Source organism: Dendronephthya gigantea, unplaced genomic scaffold, assembly GCF_004324835.1.
Source record: "Dendronephthya gigantea isolate DGI-Jeju-01 unplaced genomic scaffold, DenGig_1.0 000036F, whole genome shotgun sequence".
Taxonomy (NCBI): domain Eukaryota; kingdom Metazoa; phylum Cnidaria; class Anthozoa; order Malacalcyonacea; family Nephtheidae; genus Dendronephthya; species Dendronephthya gigantea.
In genome coordinates this window covers 1,305,504-1,325,808 of record NW_021163046.1, presented here as the reverse complement: position 1 = coordinate 1,325,808, position 20,305 = coordinate 1,305,504, and the positions used below count along the sequence as shown (strand labels likewise).

At 36.1% G+C, this 20,305-nt stretch overlaps 1 protein-coding gene across 3 annotated transcripts; it reads right to left on the bottom strand.

Moving 5' to 3' along the window:
* Positions 1–3,238: 3,238 nt before the first annotated feature.
* LOC114526039 lies at positions 3,239–7,984 on the bottom strand. 3 transcript variants are annotated; one of them, XM_028547531.1, is made up of 6 exons: positions 7,885–7,984; positions 6,372–6,415; positions 6,193–6,294; positions 4,873–5,074; positions 4,542–4,684; positions 3,239–4,404 (listed from the first exon to the last, which is right to left on the bottom strand). In XM_028547531.1, the coding sequence occupies exons 1-6, from the start codon at positions 7,922–7,924 to the stop codon at positions 3,310–3,312; spliced, it is 1,626 nt and encodes a 541-aa protein (XP_028403332.1). In that variant the 5' UTR covers positions 7,925–7,984; the 3' UTR covers positions 3,239–3,309. The 3 variants fall into 3 exon arrangements, with proteins under 3 accessions (XP_028403332.1, XP_028403334.1, XP_028403333.1); XM_028547533.1 differs by having other exon boundaries at positions 4,873–5,070; positions 6,193–6,415; positions 7,885–7,919; XM_028547532.1 differs by having other exon boundaries at positions 4,873–5,070; positions 6,193–7,971.
* Positions 7,985–20,305: the final 12,321 nt, after the last annotated feature.

Sequence of the window (20,305 nt, the reverse complement as noted above, 5' to 3'; positions counted from 1 at the left end):
AACAAGTAAACTAAATGTTTTCAACCATAATACAAAGATACTGTTTACAACTACATATTCAGTGCATAATATTCAAGTTGACTCATTCAAGAGAGATGTAAGAGTGTTATTTAATTTTGTCTTATCCACCGTTTAAGATAAACGGGCTTCATACAACCGGCCCCAGGGGCCTGTAGTATGAAAGCGTGATAACGCTATATCCACCGGATAGTGACATTTTCAACCGTTCTAAAAATGCTCGAAAAGCAATAAAATTTCATCTTTGGAGCCAACAATTATTAAAGATGATCTTCGATATAGGAATACTAAGTTATAATGAATCAAAGTTATACCTATAACAACGCAGCAAGTGTGTGACAAGAATGTGGCAAGTAGTGGGACTGAACACAATTTGTTGACAGATTGTTGCGTGGCAGACATCTTCATTTCGCAAATGTAGTGATATATGTCACACGTTATTAGTAATCAAGGCAACCTGTTCCATCAACGCTGATTTGTAAATATATACTAAGAATATAAACTTGTGGTATCCAGAATTGTGAGGATAAAACTATTATGTTCATTATACGGCTTCATCACAAAATCGACCAAAGTTGTGCGACCTTAAGTTTTTCTTTAATCAAAATGAAACTTTGCCAGTTTGTTAGTCTCCATGATTAACTCATATTTCCAAAATTTCAAAGAGATTGAAAAAATGCGATTGAGTATGTTTCGATATGCCCATCTGGTTGCCTGCCTTATATATTGTCTATTATACGGCTTCACCACAAAATCGACCAAAGTTGTGCGACCTTAAGTTTTTCTTTAATCAAAATGAAACTTTGCCAGTTTGTTAGTCTCCATGATTAACTCATAATTCCAAAATTTCAAAGAGATTGAAAAAATGCGATTGAGTATGTTTCGATATGCCCATCTGGTTGCCTGCCTTATATATGTCTATTATACGGCTTCACCACAAAATCGACCAAAGTTGTGCGACCTTAAGTTTTTCTTTAATCAAAATGAAACTTTGCCAGTTTGTTAGTCTCCATGATTAACTCATATTTCCAAAATTTCAAAGAGATTGAAAAAATGCGATTGAGTATGTTTCGATATGCCCATCTGGTTGCCTGCCTTATATATTGTCTATTATACGGCTTCACCACAAAATCGACCAAAGTTGTGCGACCTTAAGTTTTTCTTTAATCAAAATGAAACTTTGCCAGTTTGTTAGTCTCCATGATTAACTCATATTTCCAAAATTTCAAAGAGATTGAAAAAATGCGATTGAGTATGTTTCGATATGCCCATCTGGTTGCCTGCCTTATATATTGTCTATTATACGGCTTCACCACAAAATCGACCAAAGTTGTGCGACCTTAAGTTTTTCTTTAATCAAAATGAAACTTTGCCAGTTTGTTAGTCTCCATGATTAACTCATATTTCCAAAATTTCAAAGAGATTGAAAAAATGCGATTGAGTATGTTTCGATATGCCCATCTGGTTGCCTGCCTTATATATTGTCTATTATACGGCTTCACCACAAAATCGACCAAAGTTGTGCGACCTTAAGTTTTTCTTTAATCAAAATGAAACTTTGCCAGTTTGTTAGTCTCCATGATTAACTCATATTTCCAAAATTTCAAAGAAATTGAAAAAATGCGATCGAGTATGTTTATTTGGGCCTATCTGTTGCTATGCCTTATATATGTCTATAAATTATTATATGGCTTCACTACAAAATCGACCAAAGTTGTGTGACCTTTTTTCTTTAATCAAAATGAAGCTTTGCCAGTTGAGCCTATCTGTTGCTATGCCCTCCTATATATGTCTATTATATATACATCACATCATATTATTATATACATCACCAAAAAATTGAAAGATGTACCTCTTTGGGCTTGTTGTAAGATGCTTTTCGGGTTATTCTTTAAATTCCTATTTTCTAAGGAAGCAGAGTGTCTGTGTATGATATTTTAAACGCAAGATCCAAAACGTTTTCAGAATTTAAAGCTAATAAAAAAGCTAATGTTGCAGCTCGTATTGCTTCGCTTTGAAATTCGTGTAAGGGGTAATGTCTTCAATACTTTGCAGTAAAAAAGTGGTGTGTCTCTGAAACTGATTGCATGTAGTACTACATGTTTATTTCTTGTCATTTAACTCTGCTGTTGTAACTATCACACTTTTATGTTTAAAAGTATGATAGTTAAAGTTGAAAAGTCTAAAACCCCAGTGGGGTTTTATATATATAGATATACAGAGTGTCCCAAAAAAACTATTGAAATCACCCATAACAATGCAATTGTTAGAGTTTGAATGCCTAAGCACTCTGTTGGGACCCACAGTTGTATAAATGTTTTCCATACTCATTTTTATGCACGCGTATGATGCAGTAAAATTTGCTTGTTCACAAAAATGATATTTATTAACAATATTTACAATTTACAAATATGGATAACAATATTTAAATGTACATCTCAAGGACCATGACCTTCGACATGTCTCCTTTCTCTACATATAGCAAGACAAAGCATATAGCAGTTTATAAGTTGCATTAAATCCCCACGGCTGAAATTCGTGAACACGGCATTCAAATTTTAACAGTGAGTGATTTCAATAGTTTTCGGTTTTTTTAGGACACCCTGTAGATCCTCGTTTTCATATACAGGGTGAGTAAAAAAAACTGATTTGAAATTCAAATTAACTGACAGAAGTTGCGTAAAATATCTCATGGGTATACGAAGCATATCAAATAAGTGAACCCATTAATTGACCTAAAACATGTACAGGGTGTCCCAAAAAAAAACGAAAAGTATTGAAATCACTCATTGTTAAAATTTGAATGCCGTGTTCACGAATTTCAGCCCATGGGGATTTAATGCAACTTATAAAATGCTAAATGCTTTATCTGTGCATAAATCTGCCTAATTATGTGGTCTCCAAACCATGTATGATGTATATTCTATTAACTGTGGTGTCATGGAGTATACATTCGATTTTTCAGCGAATTCTAAAATTTTACAGAAATGTACATTGAAAGGGAATTGAACCCTTCGCAGAAAAAAATAAAATTTTCGGATGTTCCTGCTCTACCAAGACAATGTGCGTAAAGAACTCTGCAATTATGCGAGATATCATGAAGTATAGTGTTTGGAACTCAAAGCTATCGTGGCGATGTTCAAAGTCAATTTCAAGGAGGGGTTGTGACGTCCACGGCAACAGATTATGTTATTTTGAGATTTTTGCACACGACAATGACCGAACGCATTAATATTTGAGTACCACTGCTAAAATAAGCTAGAAACAAATTAACTAACAAATGACTTTTATTTAATAAAATTTGACGAAGTTTCCAAACGAGTCCTCTTCAAGTGAAAATGTCGCCTCAATGGCAAGGATAAAGCTGGCTATATCTGTCAACGCATTCGAAGTGACAATCACTGCTCCTCGACTTCCATCCATATGGGTGTGGGTGTCGATAGCTAAAACGTGTCCGCTTTCCTCTGTCATTAAAAGAAATGATCTGTCGCCCTGAACAAATGCTGCGGCTGACTTTTTCTTAACGAGCATTCGTTGAATTTGGTAGGCGAGTTGAGAAGGCTCATGTGGATCACGTAAGCGAACTGCTAACGGTTCGTCAACATGGATGTTCTTTACTGAACGTAGTGCGTAAACGGCTTCAAGTGGGGTCAAATTTCGTCTTCCTTGCTCGTTTTCGTCGTGAATTTTGTTCCCAAGACGAATACCTTTTTCTACCAGAGAACACCACAATGGACTTAATGGGCCAGCACGCGGATATGGAAGATCCAAATGCAATATAACACTTCCCAAGATCATCGTAATGACAGTGCAGGCGTTACTGCCATTTCGACCGTCAAGGGTGGCTTGGCTTATGTTTGCTGGAAAAACCCAACAATTTGTGTTCTCACCACCTACTTTGTAACAGGTTACATCGCAAGGTTTGGCCGTTGAAGGATTCATTGAACCAGAATGATTTACGAGGGACACAAGAGATCTATCTGGCGAACTTGATCCCAATTGTGCTATCGGAGTTGGTAGCGATGGACGGTTGTCGGAAAAATCAACAGATCTTTCAATAAATTTAACGCTACCAGGATCGTTTGCACGTCTATGAGCGGTCCCCTCTAAACGCCCTTGTCTTGGTCTGGAAGGTAGAGCACTTTCTTGTCGTTGGGCAGGCGTTGGGACATTTCCGTCTAAACGACTAGGAATTGTAGGTGTGGACACAAAACGTTCTGGTTGCTGGGCTGGGATTGGGACATTCCCTTCCGGACGACTAGGAATTGGTCGTGTGGACATAGAGGTTTCTTCAGGGGCAAGGTAAGGGAGATCTGTTTGTTGCTGCGTATGTGTGGGCACATTCTCTTGGTCACTGCTATGCTGTGGTGGCGTTGAGAAAGAAGTCTGAAAAATAGCAATTTTTTCATTATACTATATTCTTTTAATGGATCTCTCACCAGACATACATAGTATAATACATGATACATTACGATACATTCGATTTGAAGTGCATGGGCTAAATTTCACAAATAACAACTCACCGAAGCTAAAGCGTTAGAATGTACAGGCAGTTCCCCCGGTGAAAATTCACCATCTTTCACGACAACAGGATTGCTAGAGGTAGTCGGCGTTTCTTGTTGGCTTGCATCTTTTACGCCAGCTTCCCTGAACATCGATGAATTTTCTTAAAAGAGGGAAAAAAAGCAATGATGTCTACATGATGACTGGGTAACTGCTAATCTGGTCATGAAACTGAATCAAAACGAAATGAAGCTTATTCAGTTCTCACTGAACTATTCAGTTTGAAAAGAAGTTGTATAATGATTCTTTTCTTATTATAAATACATAACAACTGGTAATAAGCAAATATACCACGGCAAAACTTTTCAAAGGCTTTCATTACAATAGCACCATATGAAGATGAGCTCCTTTCTTTGACCCCGCCGCCCATGAACGCTCTGCCACAGCCAGGTGTTGAATAAAAGTCAAAGATGTGACGCTGTTTTGGCCCTGGCTTGCACGAGTGAAAGAGAACGACCACGTCGTAACTATGCTGCTCCCACAGAATATCTGCCTAAAATAATGAAAAAAATTCTATAGTTATAGAAACATGCGTGCCAGTTTTGGAAAACGGGGCGACTGTTTGCTTCCACGCCATTTCGAGCGAATAAATTAAAGATATGGTAAATTTCAGATTGACGAAGATTTTTAACTGATGTTTCGACGGAAAAGCTAATTTTAATACATTGTGTTCAGATTTGCGTAAAGCTTTCAGTGTTAGATTGCGTTTTAAAAACACGGATTTTTCCCATTTCAACTAAACAGCGCAGGCGTTATAAAACGGTTATTTTATAATGAACTATAATCAGTAATTCTTTATGGGAATAGACCTTTCCCCTTTTAGCTTTTAACAACTCAAATTGACCTGGATAATCAACTACCGTCACGCGTTGCGCACTTGAAAGCTATAAGGGGAAAGGTCTAATGGTGGATATATGTTTATTATATGTGTACAGAGATTTATGCACAGCAGAATGATGAAATAAAAGTCGTATTTCACCGTGTAAATTAATTTCATGCATGGACGTATGTCATTTTGGCGGCAATTTATTTACATTTTCTTTCAGTCAAGATGGCGTCGAAATATAGGAGTGAGATTCAAAACATAATTCTTATATTTAAAATATTTTTGCATTCAGCACATTCTTAAATCTTTCGGAAAGAATATCTAACTTCTATTGAACAAAATTACAAAGGAACTGAACGGTAATAAATATGTTTTGATGTATAAAATTTCGATTTTTGTTGCTCGCTGTATTTTTGTATATTACTGTCCTTGTCAAATTGATCTCTATACACATTTAATAAATAAATTACTTCACGGTTGGCTCGTTTGTACGACTTTTATTATGAACTCGTAGTGAAGGATCACAAACTCACTCGTTCGTTTTGCGATCCTTCACAACTCGTCCATAAAAATCGTACGCACTCGCCAACCATGAAGTAATTAATCTCTATAAAACACCTCGTTTTAACAGTTAAGACAGAAAACAGATGTACAAGAATGTAATTTTTTTCTTCCTTCAATAAAAAAATGGTGAAGAATTCAGGCTTGAAAGCATTTTGTAAAATACATTACACAAAATACATACACAGTAGGTATATAGGTCTTGTATATAGCAATAACCTTACCCGTGTTTTAAGTAAATCTTTCTGCACGGACACATTTGTCTTTCCCTTTTTTTTAACCTTCTCCAATCTTTGCCTTTCCTTTTCCACATTACTAATTTTGCGCTATATTAAGAAACAGTAATTTATTAATCTAACCCACTTAGACATTGCATGTCACTCTCAGAACAATTGACTTCAACCTTTGATCTATTTCCTTCTGGATTGACTTCACTGGTCGTCAAATCTAGATATTAAACAAATGAAATTATAATATGGTTTAACAAATAACATTTTCAACCATTCATTCCAGTGGCATCAATCCTCCTGTTTAAAAACAAGCATTATGAAATCAGTGTAAGAAATAGTATTTATATATATAGTTTATATAGTAATAGTACAAAGCACAAAGCCTTTCTACTTCTGTGAATTTAACATAACTTGTATAAAAATAGTTCAACAAAGAGTTTCATTGTCCAGACTTATATCCAGACTCAAAGTACAGCTGTGGTACAAAATGCTTTTGAAGAAAGTCAAAGTTTTCTTCATTGGAATCCACCAGTGAAAAGCACAATCTTTAACAAGGTGCGAAATTAATTAATTTATTTTTTTTAAAATGTTCCATGAAATAAAACATATTAAACATACAAGATTTGATTTATTCAAATATGCATATTTGCACATCCCATATTTGCACATCAAATATGCATATTTGCACATCCCATGGCTTAGCAAATTGTTCAGGCATTTAAATTAAACAATAAGTTAATTTCTAAAGATCTTCTACTTTTAATTTTCACTTTGAAATTTTCTGATTCATAATTGTGCATCATCCATACTATTCAGGCAGAGTGGCAGACCATTTTACGCTTGAATACACTAATCTTACAGAACAGTCTTAATTCTGATCTAAAAGCCAGAGCATGTGTTGGTTTCAAAATCCTTCTATGTTTACATTTAAATCTTATCTCATTGACTGGGTTTCTGCTTGCACAATCATGTATGTCAACCAATCAACATATTAGAACATCACCTAATTGTAATTTTAGTTGGTCTGATTGATGAATTTGTAACAAAATTGAAAAAGTCAACTCATTTCTAGCTTCAACTCATTTTTTCAACTTCAAATACAATACAAATCATTTATATTTTCTTTTACAAATAAAAAAATTGGGGGGTTTTCTTGAAAAAAATATAGGTGTTTGGCAAATTTCCTCCCAGTAAAGCATGGTTCTTTTTCCAGCATATTTTTAATGAAAATGGAAGGATTCTTATTTTACACACTGCTGCAGCCCACACAAGTGAAAGAAAACTTGATACCTTATTGACCTTATTGTAGCCTTTGACACAGAATAAAAAATTCTTTGGTTGTTTGAAGCAGCATTTTATTAATCTTAAGTTAGTGCCTACTAACTGCATACAATCAGTTACCGCATGTATGAGTAAGTTCAAGCTAGCGCATTTAACAGCATCGAGAGAATACGGAGACACAACCATAGTAGAACCGGGCCGGCCAAATCTATCCGCATCGACGGCATCGTGTAGAAATTTTCAATATAAAAATCAAAGAAGGAAACATTTTTTCATGTTTTATTGCCGTTTATGCCGATACTAAACTTACTAAATATTTCTAACATACACCTTATGCAAATTATGTTCTAAAAATATTCTAAAAAAACATTGAAAACATGAATTATTCATAATTTACAATCATACCTGTAGTAACATCTGCGCTTACGCTCCGTTTATCCGCCATATTGATACGAATTTGTGTATTTAAAGCGTGTACCGGGGAACGGGGGAAGAGTATGTGTGCCAGTTGTGTTCCAGAATATACGATTATGAGTAATCCTAGAGAGATGCAGACTTACTGATTATAGGTAATCCTAGGTGTGATACCATGTTGCTATATCCGCCCCTTTCCAGAGTTATGAGCCCCGTCCCAGGCCCCTCGCTGCCCTTGTGTCCAGTCCGCGCGCGGTTCCTACGATATTAACCTTGGTAACCTTGGTAACCTTGGTTACTGCGTAACCTCATTGAAAAATGCTGTAATTTATGTAATTATTCTAATTTGTTCAGCTACCTTTAGCGGCATCAGATGTAACAAACTACATAATACTGATTTGACTGTCTCAAAGCTGATCACACAAAATGTAGTTTATACTTTATTGAGATACACATAAATATACACATTGACAAACTTGAATCTCAAAGATATATTAAACACACACAAACATACACACAAGTCATTGAATTAGTTTTAAGCTTAAAGAATCTTTACAACGTCGTTCGAACATTGAATTTGAGCTTAATGTTTTATAAAGCCTGGTTCACATATGACTGTGGCATGCCTGCGAAGTATGTCTGCGGTGCTCTTAAGGCATATGAGAACACTCAGCGCCGGTTTATCGCCGGTGTCTCAGGCAGGCAGAAGAAGTTGCCGGCGGTATGCCGGGAGAGTTGACTCGAGTTCAACTTTCCAGGCAGGTCGGCGGCAAAGCGGCGGTGTACGTAGCACATTTTTATTATTTTTATATATGTGAACACGCTTCCGACACACCGCTGGTGTGCCTGTAGAAGTCTTTCCCACAATACACTTGTGCCTTATCTAAATTTAGCACATGACAGGATCGAATGGCTTGTTGTCGGGGGTGACGCCGAGCTACCGGCGGTGGAGAATTATTATGGATGCACAATTTTCCTGCGGTGCGTCACAGGCTTACCCCAGGCATATGTGAACCAGGCTTAAGTTTAATAGTGATGAAAGAACTTCATCATGCAACTTTGGCAAGAGAGTTTTGCTGTAGCCAGAAGACTTCCCATTACATCTGTCCCACAATTTATGTTAAAGATAATCGTAAGGTGTATATAAGGAGACTGCCAGACTGGTAAATATTAGGCAATTATTGGATGATGCTGTTTTAACTATGACGCATGACGCGAACGGATAGCCCTATTAGCCCACAAATCTAGTACAGCTTGAATATTAATAAACCAGAGGGAAATCCCCCAGCAAATGCGGGGGGCGCAATCGCTAGTGAATAACAATGAGTAGCTCGTATAATATTATTATTATTATTATGATATTATTATTATTATGAGTTACTGAATACTAATGAGGGTGTTAAGCAGTCAAGCTCGATAATTATAATAGTACAAAGACATGATAATCATGAGTTGCTGAATACTAATGAGGGTGTTAAGCAGTTAAGCTCGATAATTATAATAGTACAAAGACATGATAATCATGAGTTACTGAATACTAATGAGGGTGTTAAGCAGTTAAGCTCGATAATTATAATAGTACAAAGACATGCTTGAGCCGTTATAAGCGAGAACTTCTACCCAGATTCTACCCATATCTTTGTCATATAAATTTAGACGATCTTCTCAGGCTTCGCGACAAAGGTTGGTTCATGTCACACAAGAAAATTCTTGGAGATGTTGCGAAGAATTTATCGAAAAGGTTTGTATATATCTAATGTGATGGTGCTCTCTTTTTCTCTCTCTTGTCGCATAAAAAGTCGCACTGCTAAGGTGCAATTCTTGATGAGAAATGAAAAATATTCAGGAAAAGTCAGCAGTACTGTAGTACATAGTTTCTGGTAAATAAAATGTCAATTATCATATTGTATCGAATTTCTAATGTGGAACTACAAAATCTTTAATGTGGAACGAAGTTTGTTTTATATATGCATGATCCCTACCAGACTACCAGTGAGACTGGTAAATATAGCTAGGTTCCGTCACAATTTGAATATAATTAAGAGCTTCCATAAAAAAGCTAAGTGGCTGGTTTTAAGTTTCGTTAAAATAATTAATATTGACGTGATGTCAGACTACAGAATTTCTAATGTGGACGAAGTTTGTCTTGTATAAACATGATCCGTAACAGGCTACCAGTAAGACTGATAAATGTAGCGTCACAATTTGAATATAATTAAGAGCTTCCTTAAAAAAGCTAAGTGGCTGGTTTTAAGTTTCGTTAAAATCATTAATATTGAAGTGAGGTCAATTGTATGAACCCGCAATGGGTGAGATGCATTGCATCTAAATATTGCAAAATATTAGTGTTGTGCTTTCGATACAGTAACAGAAAGGAGTGCTGTTGTGCACTGCTTGTCAAGATTGTCAGATTGTCACTTTGATATATGTTAGTTTTAAAACGTAAACATGGTGATAGCGCACTATCAATGAACGTAGCTGGAAATTACATTTATTGTACCTGTCAATCAAGTTGCGCCTACGTTCAGGGTACATACTTGTGTAGAAAAGTTGCTAAGTCCGGACTGAAAGAAGGTCAATTCATCAGTCAGTTTATTATTCGAAAGTTGTTGGTTCTCCAATTGTGAACGTTCGTTACATCGATCAAAGTCGTGTTTATCGTATCTACGTACTCGCGGTGGTTTGGACGTTATCAACATTACGGTGCGCGCGTAAACCAAAGTGAGTACACATTGACCTTTCTTTTTGTACACGAACAGCAGTGCTTGTATAGTTATTTGAGCTAGTTACTTTATCTATTGATGCGTATAACTAGACGATGCGCGCTATGTGATAGAGCATGGTTTATAATATTAATTTCTTATTTCTTTATGATTATTGCGTTTTTAAATGATCGCGTGTTCAATGACATTGTCACGCGAACAGCTTTGTGGTAGTTAAAGCATGTCATCATTATCTATTATGTTATATAGTTCGAACTTGCTTACTGTGGTTTCGATCCAAATTTATTCGGGAACACTCGGGAACATATTAAAGTATATTTTATATTACGAACTGTCTGTGCTCATCCGCGTCTGATTCTGTTGAGTTTGAAATATCTGCGCACCGTTCAACCCCAAATGTTATCTCGCTGGTTTTTGCCTTTTTGCTTTTAAGCGTTTTCGACCCGTTCTACCACAAATGAAATTTGACTATTGAGCGAAAAGCAAATAAATATCTACAATATGAAACTTTCAAGAAAATCGTTTTAAACTTTTTCAGGACTTTTAATACATTTACATTATTATCACAATTCACAAATGGCGTACCGGGATTATAGGTATAGCCTAACAATGAATCCGCACGGCGTGACATATTTAATACTGTATCAATGCTTGTATATATCGACTGCAGAGTGCAGTGTTCTAGTTCCGACGAAAGCGTTCAAAAAACTAATTGTTTTATAGTACTGCTTTCTACTGTTCAATCTGTTCATAATTAAGGTCTGTCGTCAGTTGACACATTCAGGTATTTAAGTGTCATTTATAAACATTTGTGCGTCTAAGCCTGGTCTGCCAAAACATTACTTGATAAATCTTGCTTTTATATAGGAATTTAAAAGTAAACATCGCGCCAAGCAATATGTAAATGTAGCACCGTAGTAATGTGTTCTGTACATAAGTATGTATTTTGCATCCCTCGTATTGTTTGTAAAATGGGGGTAGTTTTATCCAATAATTATATTTCGTCACTTCTCGCATGCGCAATGCCAATATTGTGAGATTTCGATACAAGTGCGCAATACATTCTGGATCATCGAGGTCTAGACTCGCATTCTCCTAGAGAACGAGTAATTAGGCCGTGTAATCTATTCTGACTTACTCTAAATCCGTTATAAGAAATGCCTAAATAACGCGTAGATCTCAATCTAGCCATGCAAATCCGTCGTCTGTCTGATGTGTCAGCGTAACAATTCAGTTTCTTTTCCGAGACCTTTTGCGCGTTAAACAAATTTATATGGAAAACTCGCGATGGAAAACCAATATTTATTAGGCCCTATTAGTTATTAGGCCCTACCCGTTGCAAAAATGTAAAAGACATGCAGTGTGACTACGTATTAATTTTAAAAAGTATAGCAGTGGAAAGCCCATATTCTATATGTATCAAATTTTATGAATTTTTCATGTGTAAATGATCATGCTTTTAGATACTTCTCCAAAATGATCATTTTTACCTTGCTTCTATGGCAAGTGGTATCAATTGCTTGTGGCGAACGAACAAAATTGGATGAGAAAAAGATGGATTTCTCGGGGGAAAAAGCCACTCGTCAGCAGAACCTTGTGGAGATGAAAAAGTTTACTGAAGATTATCAGGGGTTGCCCGAGGAAATGAGAAACGGAAAAGAGAGCGAATACGAGACATATTTGGCCATCGCTGCTTCTGCGGTCTTTCCTGTTGCTGTTCTCTACGTTTGTTATCTTAAAAGAAGTTTAAAAGAAGTGACTTCAGAACGTGATAGATTACGAGAAGAACTGTCTGAAAGAGAACTGTTTGAAAGAGAAATGTTTCATTATATTCCAGAAACACTTTATTGAGCTCAGTATCCGGTTAAAACACAATAATTTCAACTTAAAAATAGCTATCTTTGCATGCATGGAAGATAATTAGGTCAAAACAAGCATGTTACAAATCTTAACAAAAGCATAATTAATCGCACGGATATTGAAAGGTTTTTTTGCATGCAACGTTAAAAAATTACAGTACTTACAATTTTAAATAACAATGTTAGCTAGCATACGATGTAAGAGCTACTGCATAAATAGCCAAGTCTAGTGTCAAGTTGGTTGTAAGTATATAATATAATTCAATAATTTTGATTATTGAATACTAGCTATATTAAAATATAGTTTCCACTGGCTCTTATGATTATTATGAGTCTTACGATTCTACAGGGTGTCCCAAAAAAAACGAAAACTATTGAAATCATCCATAACAATGTAATTGTTAGAGTTTGAATGCCTAAGCACTCTGTTGGGACCCACAAGTGTAAATGTTTGCCATAAGCATTTTTATGCATGCATATGATGCAGTAAAATTTGCCCGTACGCGAAAATGATATTTATTAACAATATTCAAATGTGCATCTCAATCACCATGACCTTCGACATGTCCCCTTTCTGTAGCAACACAAAGCATTTAGCATTTTACTGATTTGCATTAAATCCCCACGGGCTAAAATTCGTGCACACGGCATTCAAATTTTAACAATGAGTGATTTCAATAGTTTTCGTTTTTTTGGGACACCCTGTATAAGGATTCTAAAAGCAGAATTATATAAAAAGGATTCTTCGAATTCTTATGAGTGCTTCTTATAGAGACGTATACACTATACATTGCATTAGGATTGAAACTTCATAATGATAGTGTTTATCATTTCACACCTATAAACTATGCACATAAAGGATGAAAATAAAGTTTTTTTGAGATCGAAAAAGTAAATACGATTGTTTTATTTCAATTTTTGATCGGTACGGACTAGAGTCTTTCGCTGATATTCTTTAGCTCTTTTGCCAAAGCGATAAAGGAATTATAAACAAACTTCGATAATTGCTTGACATTCTTTGTCATTTATTATTCTTTCTACGCACGATTATAGTTAAGAGACCTAAAAACCTTATACCCTAATTAAAATGTGTATATCTTTATAGACTCAGCCTCGTCAGGCACGTTTCGCCATTTGGATTGTTAGAATATTATCGCAATTTTATTAGTAATGCTACTTTTCAAAAAAGTTTCATGTAGGGAAATTTTGAAATCCAATAAAGGAACATTCAACTTAGTTGCACGAGATACTGATATTGTGATAGTGCTTACGAGAATTAAAATTTGTCGTGATCATCAGCTCGGATTGCATCCTGAGTGGGCAGCAAATTGAAGCATCGCTGAATTATTTGACGGTAGGCCGTCTAGCACTTCCCGAAACCTAAAACAAAGGATCTCAAACGGAGTTTTTATGGCTATAGTGTGAGTGAACAAATTTTAAATAAAATTAGAAATAAAATGGAAGGCGAATAAAATCCTAGTTATATCCAACCGGAAATTCAACAAAGTCAAATGCAGAGTTGGTAGATATGCAAATATTTGAGGCCAAATTGTCATTAGTGCTATGAAGAAAACAAAGAAAACAAAAGGCAAAGACAAAGGAAACAAAGAACTAGTGTGATGTTGTTTGGCCTCAAATATGCAGCTATCTACCAACCCTGGTCAAATGTCAAACAATGTTTTTTACAGGAATTAACTGGTTAAGTAGGCCTTACTCAGGGAGTGGATCCGGCACATGTGCACTAATTTGCACGACACAAGAAAACTCCTAAAAATAACTACTTTGAACTAAACCGGTCATAAGTAAACAACGGTTGTCAAGTTTGGCGCTAATATCAGTTCAGATTACGGGCCTAATTACTTCGTCTTAGAGGGCGCAAATTATTTGACGGTACGCCACAGACTGAACTAAAACTTCGAAAACTGATCTCAAACGAAGTTCGAAGTATAGTGGCGCAGTGCTGTGGAATATATAAGCTTCCATCTGAGGCTAAAAGGCATTACTATGCCAGACCAGTATTCCGATATAGTCTGTTTGGCAATAAATTCACACCCCAGCCGAATATCGACAAAATTGTATATATCGTAGCTAGCGTGTGTAAATAAATTTTTGAATAAAAATAAAACAAATAAAATCCTAATAATGCCCAGGAATCATCACAAATGCAAAGCATCAAACTATGTTTTTAGGACCCAAGCAGAGGTCGTGAGGTTAACTGTCTTTGTTGACTCAAGTGGAATACACTGACATACACGAACCATACACTGGCACATATTTTTTTTTTTTACGAACGTTTACCCACGAAGTTGGAAATTGGTACACTACAATATACAAAGCAATTCTGGGGGGAATTACGACTTGCGTCGCAAATTGCCACATTATCATGCTCTTTAAACGCTATTTCAGTGCAGTCCTTTTTGCTCTTGTTTTATGGGAAACACTATCAATTCCTGATGATAAACTAAGGAATCCATCTGAAACATCCAAGGTATCGACCGCCTACATTGACTTCGATTTCGAATACATATTTCGGAGGCTATGTGAAATGAGTCCATTTATGGAGGTGTGTTCTTCTGAAGACGTGTGGCGAAATAACCAACGCTACAAGGGAAGATTTAACGAAGACAAAGGTCAAGGCATGAACGAAGATACACAGGAGACGACAGGACATTACGAGGAAAGCAGGGAATTACTTGCAGTGATGAAGAACTTAATCCAAGAGATACATTTCTGGAAGGAGAAAGCGGTCAATTGTAAACAAATGGAAGAATACAAGACATATTTGGCCCTTTTTGTTGCTGTGGTCTCGCCTGTTGTTGTGGCCCTTCTTTCCTACGTTCATGAAAATAATTTTCTGAAAAAAAGTTTAAAGGAGGCGATCGCAGAGCGAGAAATTTTGCGAGAAGAACTGACTGAAAGAGAAATCTCTGAAAAGTTTCATAATATTCAAGAAACAAATTATAAGCTTTTTTGAAATCCAATAAAGGAACATTCAACTTACTTGCATGAGATACTGATATTGTAATAGTCATGGTGCTTACTTAACATTAATTAAAATTTGTCGTTATTATTAGCTCGGATTGCATCCTGAGTGGGCAGCAAATTGACGGTACGCCGTCTAGCATTTCCCGAAACCTAAACAGAGGAGTTTTTATGGCTATGGTGTGAGTGAACAAATTTTAAACAAAATTAAAAATAAATATAAGACAAATAAAATCCTAGTTATATCCAACCGGAAATTCCACAAAGTCAAATATCAAACAATGTTTTTATTGGAATTAACTGGTTAAGTAGATGTCGTATAAACAAGGTCATTGGGGTCATTCCTACTCAGGGAGGGGATCCAGCACATGTGCACTAATTTGCCCGACACAAGAAAATTCCTCAAAATAACCACTTTGTTTTGTAATGAAAATTTGTGCATTAGTGCTGGATCCACTCCTGTTCCTACTGCATGCAGTCCTGTTCGCCGGTATTTTGTACTAAGCCGGTCATGAGTACGGTTGTCAAGTTTGGCGCTATTATCAGTTCAGATTACGGGCCTAATTACCTCGTCTTAGAGGGCGCAAATTATTTGACGGTACGCCACTGACTGAATTAGAACTTCGAAAACTGAGGTATAGTGGCGCAGTGCTGTGGAATAAGCTAAATGAGGCTAAAATGCATTACTATGCCAGACCAGTATTCCGATATAGTCTGTTTGGCAATAAATTCACACCCCAGCCGAATATCGACAAAATTGTATGTATCGTAGCTAGCGTGGGTAAATAAATCTTTAAATAAAAATAAAACAAATAAAATCCTAATAATGCCCAGGAATCATCACAAATGCAAAGCATCAAACTATGCTTTTACGACCCAAGCAGAGGTCGTGAGGTTAACTGTCTTTGTATTTCATTGTATAGTATTACTGAGTGTTGACCCAAGTGGAATACACTGACATACACGAACCATACACTGGCACATACGTTTACCCACGAAGTTGGCAATTGGTACACTACAATATAGTGAATATACAAGGCAATTCTGCGGGGGAATTACGCTTGCGTCGCTAATTCCCACATTATCATGCTCTTTAGACGCTATTTCAGTGGGAAACACTATCAATTCCTGATGACAAACGAAGGAATCCATCTGAAATATCCAAGGTATCGACCGCCTGCATTGACTTCTATGTGAAATGAGACTTAATGAGTCCATTTATGGACGTGTGTTCTTCTGGGTAATTAATTTATCTACAAGACAACTCAATACACAGGAAATGCAGATACGGTCTGAACTATGCCATTACACCCAAACATTTTCCTATTCCGAGGATAATTGCCAGCATTGAATCGAGGATTTACCATTTAAAGTGAGGAAAGCAAGGCCACCATACGAGCATCTGTTGTTAATACTTTACAAAATACTAGGGAGTTGAACACAACCAACTTTTCTAAACACCAAAGTTCCGCTTTACGAAATTTGAAGAAAGATTTGTTTCTAAGTTATGTTAGAGTAATATTGTAATTTTATTATTTTTGCTACTTTTTCAAAAAACTGTAGGGAAGCCACCTTAAGCGTATCGTGCCGATAAATTTAGTGTAATGTAAACGAAGCTTTATTTCGTATGTTTAATTTCGGTTAGACATTGGAGCTCCGAATTTATATTAGACACTATTGTTGATTCAAGTAGAGTACTTGAGTTTCAAGTAGGGAGGCAGAGCCACGTGAAATCTTTGGTTGTATCTCATGTTTGACTTTTGCATATATTACCTCTGGAGTTGGCAATTGCTATACTGAAACATAGAAGAACGTTTACAGAGAAATTACGAGTCGCGTTGCTAAATATAATCATGTTTTTTAGACGGTATTTAATTGCGGTCTTATTTGCCCTTGTTTTATGGGAAACGATATCATTTGCTGATTGCAAACGACGGAATCCATCTGAAATAAACAAAGTATCGACCGCGCGCAGCCACGATTTTGAATATATATTTCAACATGAAATGGATCAATTTTAATATGAACGACAGAGCTCCTCAGCATAATCAAGAAGGCAAAGTCATGTGTTCTTCTGAAGACGTGTGCAGAAATAACCAGCGATACAAGGAAAGATTTAGCGAAGACAAAGGTCTTGGCATGAACGAAAATAAGGAGGAGACGAATGGACATTACGAGGGAAGCAGGGAATTACTTGCTGTGATGCAGAACTTAATCCAAGAAATACGTTATTGGAAAGAGGAAGAGGTCAATTGTAAACAAATGGCAGACGTGATGAGGAACAGAAAAGGGAGCGAATACAAGACATATTTGGCTATTTTTGTTGCTGTGGTCTCGCCTGTTGTTGTGGCTCTTCTTTCCTACGTTCATGAAAATAATGTTCTGAAAAAAAGTTTAAAGGAAGCGATCGCAGAGCAAGAAATTTTGCGAGAAGAATTGACTGAAAGGGAACTCTCTGAAAAGGAAAAGTTTCATAGTATTCAAGAAACAAGTTATAAGCTTTTTTGAAATCCAATGAAGGAACACATCGTAATGTAGAAGTAACATAGAAGTAACATCATAGATGTAACAGTCATAGTGCTTACTTAACATTAACAAGACGCCTGTTCTGGCGTTAACTCCGGCGCACGTGCCAGTCTTTAATATAGAGCTTCTGAACATAAACAATACAGTTCATATTCGCATTTAGATGCCTTACGAACCTAAATGTTCGATCGCGAAATTAAGAAGCACATCGTACTTTAAAAAGTATAGAAGTTCAATTGTTCAAAAATGTAAATAAACGGCATGATACATTCGCTTTGTCTTACACTTTGCCCTTGGAATTCGCGCTTATATAGTTATATTAAATCTTTAATCCTGTGCAAACTACGACGAGTCAAAGCGCCCATACACGACCACGTCATCTTGTTAAACGGCGAAATAGCAGCGATATTACTAAAATAGGACCGGAATCTACACGTATTAAATATATTCTTACCACAATTCAGTCTAAACTTAATCGAAAAGCATGAAAAGAACGGTTTATTTGTTCCTCTTGGAGGAATTGCAGTATCAAGCGAGCGAAATCGAATCGCGCATCGGAAAATTAGCCAAAGCTGTGCACCACAACTCTTGGGAGACAAGACTGGGACATAGATAAATCCAATCACATACACATTTTAAATGCTAGAATGTTTCGCGCCATTACAGACTTGCGACGACGAAAAAAATAAAAAAAAAAAAACAAAAACAAAACAAAACCGAGGCGAATTTTCAACTCCGTCGCTGACGCCGGAGTAAATAACATTGTTTCTTTATTATCAACATGGATTTGAGATTATGAGGACCAAAATAAAAATTTAGGCGGGATTAAAATTGTGAAAATGGGGTAAGGGACTGGGGATCGACGCACAACAAATTGAACTCATTTTATTCCTGCTTATACAGGCGGCTGCTGTACATATTCGTAGCGCAAATGAATAAAATTTCTATCCTTGCCAATAGACCGAATCGAATTTCGGGAAAGTTTTATCAAATTTAAGATATTCTATAAACTGCTCAAAACGAGTGTACGAGATTGTAAATTTTCAGCCTAAATTTGCTTCAAACGAACAATTCCAATTGTTATTTCAAGGTTAGTCAGCAATAAGTGACATCGTCATCTCTTCAACTAACGTCAACAACAGCGCGCCTGTGCGTAACAACAGGAAGCGTGAAATTACACAATAAATTGCCCCCTTCTTTATTAATTAACCAGAACATTCCGCCGGATAAAAAAACTTCTGACCGAGGCGGCAATAAAAGAGTCTTTGATTCAAAGTATTCTCACCCTGCCTATAGTTAAAGGTAGGCTTTAGCTTTAAGCTCCATTTACAGTACAGTCAATTTACTGGCACGGTATGCACGGCTAAAATTGGTACCGTGCCCAGTTTTATTAGTGTTCAGACTACGGAATTCAAAACGAAGGCCAAGCGTTGATGAAATTGGTGCGGGTACCATTTTAAACGGTGCGTGCCGATAAATTGAGCGCCACGTAAACGAAACTTTAGTTTGCATATTCAACTTTGGGTAGACAGATTGCAGGAAATCAAAAAATATCACTAGACATGTGCAAATAAAAATATAAACTGAATAATAAATTATACTCTTTTACTTTCGGAACCGAACAAGGAAGTTCACAATTTAGATTATGTGTATCAAGTGAACCCAGAGTGTCTTTGTATTTCAATAAAAATAATACAATCATAATAATGATAAAATAAAAGGAAATAGCGCAAAGTCAATATTTTATTAGTTTCTTAATATTTAAAATATAGCTTTTGTAATTTACTTCTAGCTTTGTAATATAGATTAGAGTATATATGAATTATTGTAATTCTAAAATGTAATATTTTTTAAATTATATTTATGAACCTGTAAATCACATTGTAATTTAGCTGTCTAAGCTACTTTATGTGTATTTTTTAATAATAATAATAATAATAATAATAATAATAATATTGTATACTTGACTTGAGTGACAAGTAATAGTTATGCACGTGGTGAAATCTTGTGTATTTATATATCATGTGTTGGCTTCAACATGTTATTATATATTAGCTCTCGATTGCTCGATCGAATTGCTATAATGAATTATACAAGAGAGTTTTCAGAGAAATTACGAGTCGCGTCGCTGAATACAATCATGTTTTTTAGACGCTATTTCAGTGCGGTCCTTTTTGCCCTTGCTTTATGGGAAACGATATCATTTGCTGATGGCAAACGACGGAATCCATCTGAAATCGGGAAAGTATCGACCACTCGCATCCACTCCGATTTTGAATATATATCTCAACATGAAATGGATCCATATATGGACGGCAGAGC

Excerpts from the sequence above, each read along its gene's own strand:
- LOC114526039 (XM_028547531.1), bottom strand. The coding sequence starts at position 7,924 with ATGGCGGATAAACGGAGCGTAAGCGCAGATGTTACTACAG. Across the intron at positions 4,685-4,872 it reads CTTTGAAAAGTTTTGCCGTG|AAAATTCATCGATGTTCAGG; the intron begins GTATATTTGCTT and ends CCCTCTTTTAAG. Across the intron at positions 4,405-4,541 it reads ATTCTAACGCTTTAGCTTCG|ACTTCTTTCTCAACGCCACC; the intron begins GTGAGTTGTTAT and ends GCTATTTTTCAG.